The sequence below is a fragment of the Parambassis ranga genome, chromosome 20 (genome assembly GCF_900634625.1).
Source record: "Parambassis ranga chromosome 20, fParRan2.1, whole genome shotgun sequence".
Lineage (NCBI taxonomy): Eukaryota > Metazoa > Chordata > Actinopteri > Ambassidae > Parambassis > Parambassis ranga.
In genome coordinates this window covers 16,924,273-16,935,851 of record NC_041040.1, presented here as the reverse complement: position 1 = coordinate 16,935,851, position 11,579 = coordinate 16,924,273, and the positions used below count along the sequence as shown (strand labels likewise).

The 11,579-nt window shown below is 44.4% G+C and overlaps 2 protein-coding genes across 2 annotated transcripts; one reads left to right on the top strand and one right to left on the bottom strand.

Moving 5' to 3' along the window:
- The first annotated feature begins 278 nt into the window (after positions 1-278).
- On the top strand, positions 279-6,105 carry irf9 (interferon regulatory factor 9). Its single transcript, XM_028432453.1, has 10 exons — positions 279-397; positions 791-872; positions 1,225-1,347; positions 1,425-1,605; positions 2,764-2,918; positions 3,598-3,682; positions 3,870-3,929; positions 4,015-4,404; positions 4,766-4,881; positions 5,032-6,105. Exons 2-10 carry the CDS (start codon positions 816-818, stop codon positions 5,200-5,202), a joined length of 1,338 nt encoding a protein of 445 aa, XP_028288254.1. The 5' UTR covers positions 279-397; positions 791-815; the 3' UTR covers positions 5,203-6,105.
- Positions 6,106-6,672: 567 nt separating this feature from the next.
- emc9 (ER membrane protein complex subunit 9) lies at positions 6,673-10,923 on the bottom strand. Its single transcript, XM_028432456.1, has 6 exons — positions 10,764-10,923; positions 10,328-10,530; positions 10,092-10,168; positions 9,926-9,995; positions 9,750-9,844; positions 6,673-6,984 (listed from the first exon to the last, which is right to left on the bottom strand). The coding sequence occupies exons 2-6, from the start codon at positions 10,520-10,522 to the stop codon at positions 6,804-6,806; spliced, it is 618 nt and encodes a 205-aa protein (XP_028288257.1). The 5' UTR covers positions 10,523-10,530; positions 10,764-10,923; the 3' UTR covers positions 6,673-6,803.
- Between the last annotated feature and the right edge of the window lie 656 nt (positions 10,924-11,579).

The following is an 11,579-nucleotide window of genomic DNA, read 5'->3' as shown; positions in this document are numbered from 1 at the left end:
ATTAGTTAGTGTCTGTTTTCACATTCAATGTAGCTGAAACATAAAAAGCAGAACTACAGATAAAGAGCAATAAATCTACATTTCCTCTCCTCTCACTGAGACTAAAATGCTTTTAATGGGTGAATAAGTAATTTAAAACTATAAAATAATACATTTACATCATGTGTTTTTATTAAGAAATGCAAACTGCTGGTGTTATTTGTGTGTTTAATTTTGAATTAAAAAGTTCGGGGTAGTGTCTCTGTGTCCGCTGTCGCCCCCTGGCGGTCAGCTGACCGCGGTGTTCTGAGAAGTCACGTGATTTCTGGTAAAAGGAGCGTCTGCTGAGAGCGGGGCGCAGAGCCGGAGAGCCGCAGACACTTCAGTCCGCGGGCAGCGCGCAGGAAACACAACCGAGGTAAACGAAACTTAGAGCTACTTCCTTCATCTAACACCTTAGCTGCTATTTTGGATATAACCATATATATAACGGGAGGCAGCGGATGTTTGCTTCTCCTTCTTATTATTCCTCAACCAGACTCACACCAGAGAAGATTTTTTAGAACACAGTGTGTGTGTGTGTGTGTTAGTTTAATGTCTCCGAACAGGAAAACACGAGGCTTGATTATCTGTCTGCGTTTATACAAATTAAAATGAATGATTTTTTTTAACTTACTTTTACTGAGTGCTGTTGAACATGTGTAGAAATGTGTTTTTAAGAGGAGGTGTTGTGGCATGTATTTAATTGTGTGTGTGTGTGTGTTGTTGTTTGTGTGTCGGTGTTTGTGTGTCGGTGTTTGTCTCTCGGCAGGTTTCAGCTTTTTGAGGCGAGAGTCATGGCAGCAGGGAGAATGCGCTCCACGCGCAGACTGCGCTCCTGGATCGTGGAGCAGGTGTGTGTGTGTGTGTGTGTGTGTGTGTGTGTGTGTGTGTGTGTGTGATGTAGGAGAGGGGTGGGAGAACGAAAGGGAAAGAGTGGGAGAGATCAAAACTGGGCTCCACAGACAGTTAGAACTAACACAGTCTGGGACAGAGAACCCGGAAGTCAAATTTAACTACAAAAATAAAAGTTTTAAAATTGAATTTGTGATTTATTTGTACAAGATGTGTTGTATTACAAACAAACATCTAAAGATGCAGGTACAGATCAGACTGGAATGCTGAGAGCTGACATATATGTACATGTGTGTGCTATAAACATGTTTCTGTTACAATTTAAGCTCTTTCTGTTGTTGTGCGTCTCAGGTCAGCAGTGGAAAATACCCGGGACTGGTGTGGGACGATGAGGCCAAAACCATGTTCCGAATCCCCTGGAAGCATGCGGGGAAACAGGACTTCCGCAAAGATGAGGATGCCGCCATCTTCAAGGTCTGGAGAAAAATGTTTTGTCCTTAAATAAAAAACAAAACAAAGCACTTCTGACACAAACACTGTCCTCACTGCAGGCCTGGGCCGAGTTCAAAGGGAAGCTGACGGACAAGGGACAGGACAACCCGGCCTGCTGGAAGACCCGCCTACGCTGCGCTCTCAACAAGAGTCCCGAGTTCAAAGAGGTGAACGACCGAGCCCAGCTGGACATCTCAGAGCCGTACAAGGTCTACCGGCTGGTCCCCATCAGTGAGCAAGGTGAGACAGGGGACGCCCGGACAGGGACATGGAAATAATGGGACTTTGGCGTCAGCAAAACTAACCTGAATCTGCTTTGTAGAGCATCTGACAGATGTGGCCTAGAAGTTCAGATTTATTCTAAATAATCAGTTTCTGAACTCAGAATATCTGCAGTGTAACACACTTTACATGCAGTCTAAACAGTACAAAGCCTGTAGCTCAGCCAAACACTCACTGAATTTTTGTGATGTCACTGCTGGTCACATGTGAGTCAGTCATGGCTTCTTAGTTGCGTACATGAATGCAGAATTTTTTGTTTTTTGCAGAATCATTTTTCTGCAAACACTTTATTTTTGGGGATTTATTTTTAAAGAGAGAAAGCTTCAAAGTTTTAATGATGCATTCAAGGAACATAAATAAGTTTGTAATCTGTGCACAGTCTCGGGTTTTATCTCCTGACCCGCTTGTATGTCAGATTCAGTCCTCTGCTCTGCTAAAGCCATAAATAAATATTTTATTGTGTAAGGCAGCTATTAACCCTCCACATTACGTGACGGCTCCTCGGAGCCTCCCAGCCTGACCTCTGCTCTCCTCCTGCTTTCCTGCTCCAGTCATGGAGTCTTTGCTGGATTTATTACCACCCATGTGTTCGAATCATCTCCTGAACTCAGTTTGAACTTTAATCCAGGTTCAGCTTCCTCAAAAATGGAAACTTCATTTACAAATAAACTGAAATGGCCACAATAAATCCACCGTCTGCTGCTTATCAGCTACAGATGAATGGCTCGGTGACCACAGCATAAATACAAAGTCCAACATGTGTATTTGTCTAATGTTAATAGAAACACTTGATCTGAAACAATGATTCCTAATGGATCCATTATTAAGACTTTCAGCTCAAATGCTGCACACACATAAAACATGATGTCCTTCCTCATAGCTGCTGTCAGGTCCCAGAGCTTTCCCTACATGTGTAGCCTCACAGGCTGATCAGTAGCAGACCACATATAGTGTCAGACAAAGCAGATTTCAGCTCCGGGTCCTGAGCCCTGTTATCTCCTGACTCAGGTCAGAAAACGTTCCGCCAATGTCATTTTACCAAGCAGGTCAAGAGAAGCAGCGCTGCCCGTGTTTGTCCTGGAGTCTTTATTATTTTTCTGTCTGTGTGTTTTCTAGGTGTGTTGATCCCCGAGAAGAAATGCAAAGAAAAAACCAGCAGGAGGCCCAAGAAGAGGAGGAGGAGGAGGGAGAGCAGCAGCAGCAGTGAGTCAGACAGCGACGACGTCAGCCCGGAAAAACAGATAAAGACAGAGGAGGTCACGTCTCAGCTGGTGAGATTCAGTCAGCGTTCACTCCCAGGTCGAACCGCTCGGCAGTGGCTACTCACAATTCAGCAAGTCTCTGGCTCCTCGGGGTCAAACTCTCATACATCATGTTAGCAGATTTAGCCACATGCTAATTTTAGCATATCAAAAAAATGACTGTAAAGCTTTGTAAAACTTTCCAAACGTAAATAAATGGCCTATTAGCATACAATGCTAGCATACAGGCGCATGTAAGGGAACATGAATGTAACCCTCAGGTGTCATTAGGGACAAAAATGTCCACTTCCAAAAAACTGCTATAAAAACTACTTCAGCTCTGCTCAAAACTACCAAACATGAAATCATTTTGAGGAATTTAACCCTTTAAATAAAATTAACCCTTTGATTGCATGATGCTAAAATTTATTTAAAAAAAAAAATTGTCATGGATATGTCAAAGATTAGCCAAAATATTGAGTTTGGTGCATTGTTAGTTTTTGTGTAGCAGCAGCATTTTCCCCTTAGGTCCCATTAACTCCTATTATAATACTATATGTTTTAATATCATCGCTATAACAAATTATAACCATGCATTTCTTGATGTAGGGGTTTCATTTTTGAGAAAAAAATGGACAAAACATAATGACACCTAAGGGTTAAAACTGACACGATCAGACAGCTAAAGGTCCTCTCTGACCCCTCTCAGTGTCTCCAGGACGCTCTGCCGCAGCACGAGGTCACCATCCAGACAGAAGCACCCGCTCCGTTCAGCACCATCATACACCCGGGCGGTGAGTTTATCTCAAAGGGAGTACACCACTGACTGAAACACACAGGAAGCTAATAGATGAGAGATAAAGCATGCAGCTTCCTGTATAACCTGATTTCAGGCTCAGCTCTTTGCCCCTGTATTATCTGCTTTTTACACATCAGCCAGCCTAACAAACAGCTGACACAGGTCTTTGTCTTCCTGTGCAGTGGACGACGAGCTCAGGTTGGACGTGCGGATTGAAGAGAGCGTCTCCGCTCCTGAAGAAGGTAACGAAGGAAGACGAGCTGAGCAGTCCTAGAGCTGCTGCTGTTTACAGAGTTTACCACAGCCCCTCTTCTTCTGCCTCCACAGCTCAGGACTCCTTCAGTGTGGCCGTCCATTATTTGGGCCAGGAGGTCCTCAGACGTCACATCCAGGGCACGGACGTGCGGATAATGTACCTGTCCTCCTCGCTGGTCCCGCCGACGCCGGCGGCCCTGAAGGGCAGGTTCCCTCGCATCCCGCTGCCGGAGCCGCCATCCACGCTGCCGGCCGGTTCGGAGCGGCAGGCCCTGCTCACGCTGCTGCAGTACATGGAGAAGGGCGTGGTGCTGTACGCCACGCGGCAGGGGGTTTATGGGAAGAGGTTCTGTCAGGGGCGTGTCTTCTGGACGGGGCCACACACGAACACACCGGGCCTGCACAAGATGGAGAGGAACGCAGAGCCGGTGTTGCTCTTCAGTAAAGACATGTTCATGCAACGTGAGTCTGGAAGACACAGTTATCCTCTCATTCTGAACATGTGGGTTTCAAACATCACCTGGCAGAGCAGGCACCACATACACTGAGGCTGTAGTCCTCACAGCAGCAGCCTGGGCTCCCAGCCTGCCAGAGAGGCAGAACTGTAGAACTGTAAACAGTATACTGGCTCTGATTTGATTTAATCTGGAAGTCTGGAGGTGCTGAAACATTAGCCGTCTCCCTGAGACACAGCAGTCATTACACCATGATGTGATGGGATTTAGGGATATTAAATTGATGCCACGTCATTTTCAGAAAGCCACGCACAGAGAAACTGATGATGTGACAACATTTGCATGTTTAACCCTTCTCTCCTTATCAGAGCTGGATCACTTCCGTTCGAACGGCGGCGAGCCTCCTCAGTGCGGCGTCACTCTGTGTTTTGGAGAAGAGTTAAACAACACAGAGGACCCGTCCAGGAAGCTCATCATTGTCCAGGTACACACCGAGTCTGATTTTAGAAAAGTATCCTGCTCCAACAACAAATGTGTCCTTCTCCTACAAACAGCAGCATCACACGCAGTAAACTACAACACCGGTTCAGATCTTTATCAGCTGTTACTCATGATGAAATACCTTCCTCTGCAGATTTCTTTTCCATGGGCGGAGCAGCAGGTCCAGAACGCTCAGTCCCTGCTGGAGTCCATCGCCATCCTGCAGTCGTTGGCCAGCCAGTCTCCGCAGGGAGAAATCACCTTGAACCTGGTCTCTGTGCCCATCTCTGAGGTGACCGCCTGTGAGACCGTCCAAGCACTTTGACCAGCCTCTTTTTTTCCAAAATACGAGACACATCCACCCACAGACAGGAGAGGCTGCATCACAGGAAATTCAAGATTTTCAAAATAAGGGCCTGCAGCTCGTCCATGTTACCTAGCTCAAGACAGATCGCACAAAACAGGCATCAACCAACCTTACAGGCTGTTAGTCTGAACCCATTTATGACCAGAAATCAAACGTTAACTTTAGTATCAGACTGTTTGTACCTTTAAAATGAAGATCTTATGTAGAGATCAGTGAGTGTACCAGAAACACTACATCAACTCAGCACTTAAGAGACTTATTTTTTTATCTCTCAAAATGTGACATGACCAGGGCCATCCAGAGGTTTCTGACAGGTGGTCTGTGAGCCCAACAAAAAGCTTAGAAAGACAGAAATGTATAGAAAATGTTTATGCTGTAATTCATTCCAATGTAATCATCTTTTAAGTGGTCATAACTGGAGTTTTCAGCCATGTGGGGATGTGTGAGAGCAGGTCAGGTAACTAGTCAGTCAATAATCAAAGCCTTGGCTATGGCTAGGTTAAATGTTTAAGTTTAACCAAAGGTGAGCCTGATGTTTGGTGCCCCCACCCTGCAGGTTTCAGTCCTGCACTGCATACTTTTTCTCCACTTGATTGCTTGAGCTCAGCATCTTGGTGGTTTAAGTCAAAGACAACAAGGGGTGAAACAAATATGGCAACCTAACAATAAGACAATGAACAGCAGAACTAGAGGAGATGGAAACAATCCTGCACCTTCACACCGTCCCAGAGTTACTGCAGTGGAAATCTGCTACAGAGGCTGTAAACAGATGTTAATAGCAAAGGATAACAGATGTATGTATATGTAGTAAAGCACTATATAGACTTTGCCCTTCACGTACCACTTTAACCATAAAAAGCAGCATGATAACCTACAGTAGTTCAGTACGAGAGTAGAGTAGCAATATGTTTTAATCTGTTATGTTTCTGGCAGATATTTTACAAAATGTGGTTAGTAGTCGTGTTAACAGGTAAAATGCAGCAGAAACGGAATATTCCTGCACTGGGCTGGAGCGTAGTGTAAAGTGGTTTTTAACATGATGATTTTGGACATGCTGTAACCTGAAGTCCTGCCGGCAGCTGGACCTCAACATGTTTGTTTGTGTTCAGTGTGCTGTGAATGATGGTCAATGGCACAAATGAGTTTAAACAGGTGCTAAATGAGGGGAAATAAATCACACGTTTTCCTGGATTTTTTTTCTTAATTCTTGACTTGTACAATTGATCACATTAATCTTACTTTGACATTTTATCGTGTTCATGTGAACTCCAAACTTTCAAACATACTCACAAGACAAAGGGAGCAGAAATAAACAGCACTGAATCCTTGTAGGTGTAAAGTTAAAGTGTTCATTTCAGTATGTGTGGGTGTTGGGCTGGACCACAAGGCACACTTATAGGAGACAAGGTGGAAGACAAGAGAGGTCTGTCAAGATGTAAATATTTTGTTATTTATGCATGTTATTGTACGTCCTTGTTCAGTCAGAAAATAAACATCTTCTTAAAGTCTGTTGAGTGTTTGTGTTAAACGTTAAAGTGAAGCCGATGCTACTTCTCAGTCTAGATGTTCCCATTGGCCGGTGAGGTGAGCTCCACTATCTTGGTGTTGAGTTTCTGATTGGTCCAGTCCTTTCTAATGTCGTCCAAGTGACTGTCAAAATCCACCAGCTGCAGGTGATCGCCGGACTCCAACATCTGGCCGGCTATCGCCCGAGTCTCCTCCCACTGTCTGAGCATTATCCTGGACAGGAAAACAGGAAGAGGTCACAGGTCATTACAGGACCAGGCAGTGTAAATATGTGTCACATGTCAAATTACATCTGATTCTGTTTTCAAAGAAAAAAGAATCCAAGTCTAAAACTATAATATTAATCCAAACAATTTCATAAATAATTGGGACATTTTAGCAACAACATCAGAAAGTGAACAGCAGCAGTGTTTCTATACACATGATTTGCTTAAAGTGTTTTTGATGGGAACAGCTGTGCACGACAAAGACTGAACAACTAAAGATGAGATCACTGCTCAGCACAGCTAGCAGGCTGACTCATGTGTGACAGGCAGTCACATGACCAAAACAGAGTGAAACTCTGGTATATAGCTGGAAAAATGAAAATATCTGGACACGTGGAAAGCACCCAGAAACTGGGCATTACATTGTTGCTATTACAGTGTTCCATTAACAGCCTCAGAACTATTTGTTTTTTGTTATTCATAACTTTTCAGACACAAGTTTCCTTCTTGGTCCACATGTGGATCTGAGGCTTCCCTTCTCTCTCTCTCTTATACTATTTTTACTCACTTTTCAGACCCCAAGACGGTCTGAACTAGGGCTGGGCGATATGGCCTTTTACTAATATCCCAATATTTTTAGGCCATCTCACGATACACGATCTCCTGTTCTAGCGTCTCTTCACTGGCTCCCAGTGGACTCAAGAATACACTTCAAGATCCTTCTTCTAACCTACAAGGCTCTTCATGGACTTGCTCCATTGTATCTGCAGGACCTGATTGTACCATATGTTCCTAATAGGACACTCAGATCTCTGAGTGCAGGTTTACTTGTAGTTCCACTTTTTCCACTTTCAGCTATCAGGCACCGCTACTATAGAACCAGTTACCAATCTGGGTCCGAGAGGCAGACACTGCCTCCACCTTTAAGACTAGACTTAAAACTTTTCTGTTCAGTAAGGCGTATAGTTAGCCTTAAACATAGTGTGTAGGGCTGGTAGGTATAGTTACAGTCGCCTCAGCCACAGGTAGAACAGGTGTCATAGGCCGATAAAATCTTAACTTTTAGCACAGCTATGCTGCTCTAGGCCTACGCTGTCGGGGGGCACAAACACGACCCACTGAGCAGTTCCCTCTTACCCTCTGACCTCTCCTCTGCTCTCCTTAGTCTGGCTCACACTGGTAATATCGTCTCATAATCTGTGTTTACTGTCTTCCTCGTAGTTTTGTGCCTCGCTCTCGCTCCCTCTCTTTGCAGGTCTCCAGACCTGCTCATCGACTTCATCAGCCCCTGCTGCTCATCTTTGCTTTGATTACTATCAAATTACTATTACTACTTATGGACTGACGATATATATAGATATCCATTATAATATAATCACTGTTTCATCTTGCTGTCATGTTTGCTCTGTACTCTATCATGTTTCTCTCTCTCTCTCTGTCCTGTCTCCCTCTTCTCCTCCTCTACCCGGCCGACTAGCAGCAGGACTGGTTCTTCCTTAAGTTGACGGGTCCTGCTCAAGGTTTCTTCCTCTTAAAGGGAGTTTTGCCACAGTGCTCTTAAGGGGGTTTAGGCTCTGGGTCTCACACTCTGAGTTTCTGTGAAGCGCTTTGAGACAATTTCTGATTGTGAAATGCTCTATATAAATAAAACTGAACTGAACTGAACTGAACTGAACTGAACTGAACTGAACTGAATTGAATTGAATTGAATTGAATTGAATTGAATTGAATTGAATTGAATTGAATTGATATATATCTCGATATTTTGCTTTGGCCTTGAATTAACAGTTCGATGCATGTAATAAAAAAAATTGATTGATTTTAACTTCCACCGCAGACACACCCTGCTGTGCTCCGTAGCTCAAAGTGGGCTCAGCCTCCTCCACCTGTATCCAACAACATGGCAGCCAGCAGAGAAGAGCTCGCCTCTAAAAGAGGCAGTTTGGAAGTGGCTCAGTTTTGCGGCATCAGAGCCAGAAACTTTCTATCATCTATCCTCACGGTGCTCCAAAGATCTTTAGATGACAGATGTCTCACTCGCGCCCACATCACTGCGTGTTTGGTGTGTATGTAGTAGCGTGAATAATCGAAGGAGTGAGAGCTCTCACTGTTAATACAAGTTATTTAAACAACACACAAGTTTTTGGCCCATGACAACAAACCGCTGAGTGTTGGGACAGAGGACTGTAGTCTGATGCAGGCTGAGACAGGATGCTGCTCGCTGTGTCCTTCAATCATGATGCTGGTGCACTGGCTCGTTAGCTAACTAGCTAGCTGCAACATAAGTCCGTCCATCCATGACAGGCTGATTAATATTAAACCACAGTATGAACACTGCATGCTGTCTGCTAGTTTTGTCAGCTAAAACACAAATAGGGATTTCGTCCTCTTCGAGAGGGAGACACTAAAAACAGCCTACACTGGGCGAATCATTTTCAAAATGTGTTGTTTTTAGGAACACAGTTTTGTAGGTGCGCTTGTTCTATCTCTCTGTGAGGGGAGATGAGAGAGAGTGAGGAAAAACATGGGGTTCGATGCTGCTACTAAACGCAGCTGCATGAAAATTGAATTAACTGTATACTCGAGTATTGACGATATAGTCATTTGCTATAACCCTCAGGGGACGAGCCGCGCTGTATCGTGTATATTTGTTATATCGAATGATCCGTTTTTAATGACATCATGCTGTTACTGAAACACGGCTGGCTGTGAGATGTATGATGTCATCATCTGACACAGTGACCATCTTATAAAACAAGTGTCTGCTCTTACGTGTGTTTGTCTTTGAGAATCCATCTTGAATCTTTGCGCTCGTACACCACGATGGGAGGAACCCGGTACTCTGGAGACATTTTACTGCCGTCCAGCTGTGAAGCAAACAAGAGAAAGCACTCTTATCAAGGCGCTGTGCTGTTTCAGCAGGAAGAGAACAGTGAGTAACTTCTTACCATTAACAAAACTGCACTGTCAAACTGCTCTGCAATCTTATCAGCTATCTTCAGTGCACATGGGGTAGGGCTGTAGAGTGGACAATAAAAATATTTTTTTAAAAAAAAGGACTGTATTGTGCATTTTAACTCTGATATTCATAAGTCATAAGGTCTGAAAACTCACCTACAATCTGACGCGCAGGCGTTTGCTTGATAGTATCCTACTATCCTCTGCTGTGTCTGTGAACACCACACATCCACCTGGAAGAGGAGCACAGGCTGACAAAAGGAGGCTGTAACGGTCTGATTCAATGTGTGGACAGATTTAGCCTCAATCCTTTATCATGAATCATATTATACTTATTAATCGTTCCTGCATTCATTTCATTCTCATTCATTTTGGGACATCGCACTCTGTACCTGTGTGAGGGCCAGCTGAGTGATGGGAGCCAGGGGCAGATGGGAGTGAAGCAGCGGCACACAGTCCGTCACACAAACAGCGCCACCTGGCGAGCTGGACGACAGCAGCAGCCCGTTGACGCTGCACCGCGGAAACAGACAGGCGTGCAGGTACATCTTCACATAAGCCTGGCAGGACAGCTCCACCTCACCCATTATGACCACTACGGCGAAGACAGGAGCACGAAGACACTGAGCAGCTGGCAGCAAAACGCCAAAAACACTCATAGTTTTCACAAACGTAAAAAAGGAACTGCGATCTATCAAGTACAAAATATTAATTTGCCTATTGGGTGAGCTTGTTAGCTGGCGTTAGCTCGCTAACCTGCTAGCCGGCTGCTGCTAGTGCAAAGTGCATTAGCATACGAGTTTACCAAGCGGACCTTTCCAGTCTTACCTGAATTTAAAAATGGTAGCACGGTAGACGGATGATGTAGCTTCGATGAGTAGATATACAGTAGGTATTTAAATCTAACGGTTCCTGCAGGCTTTTATAAGCCGAGAAGAGGTCTTTATAAATTGACAGCAAATGAAAAGCGGCTATGCAACTACTTCCGCTTCCGCTCTCGAAGGGTTGAGTGTAGTTCTCCTATTGGCTGAAATGAGGGGGCTTTGTATCTGATTGGAGCAAACAGGTGCCGTCTGGGGGAGAGGGGGTAGCGTTGTTTTACGTCAATGCAAAAACATTACATTCGGCACGATAAGCTAAGGCGCATGGGGTTTACCCTAGTCTGGTTTACATTTGTCTGGTTTTGAAAGGCATTTAAAGTTTGAGCAGTCCGAGCAGCTCAAAGCAGTGAGATCAAACATTGTCCTTAAATAAAGCATCCACTATAAAAGTATAGCAAAACTAGCATAATAAACCTGAGGGGAAACAACACAAAAATAGTTGGAATGACACTTTATTTCATAGGTCAAACATTCAGTTGATGACAGCCAGAAATCAGTGCAGCACCTGAGGAGAATAGAGTAAGAAAAAAAAAGTATGAATGAATTGAAATGATTGTAATACAAATTTGAAGTACATCCAGCTTGTTGCGCGCACGCGCGCACGCGCGCACACACGCACACACGCACACACACACACACACACACACACGTATGAGAGGCGTGAGCAAAGCTGGAAAAATACCCCTGCTGTGTGGCTGCTCCCAAAACTTATGGTCACTGACTGATCTTCTCAGGCTTCTGTGGCCACCAGGGTTGGTAGTGT

Bases quoted from the DNA above. Each gene is read 5' to 3' on its own strand.
- emc9 (XM_028432456.1), bottom strand. From the start codon at position 10,522: ATGGGTGAGGTGGAGCTGTCCTGCCAGGCTTATGTGAAGATGTACCTG. The intron at 9,996-10,091 runs GTGAGTTTTCAG...TCCACTCTACAG, and splicing joins GCCTGCGCGTCAGATTGTAG to CCCTACCCCATGTGCACTGA. The intron at 6,985-9,749 runs GTAAGAGCAGAC...TTTCCTGTCCAG, and splicing joins ATTCTCAAAGACAAACACAC to GATAATGCTCAGACAGTGGG.
- irf9 (XM_028432453.1), top strand. From the start codon at position 816: ATGGCAGCAGGGAGAATGCGCTCCACGCGCAGACTGCGCTCCTGGATC. The intron at 3,683-3,869 runs GTGAGTTTATCT...CTTCCTGTGCAG, and splicing joins CACCATCATACACCCGGGCG to TGGACGACGAGCTCAGGTTG. The intron at 4,882-5,031 runs GTACACACCGAG...CTTCCTCTGCAG, and splicing joins GGAAGCTCATCATTGTCCAG to ATTTCTTTTCCATGGGCGGA.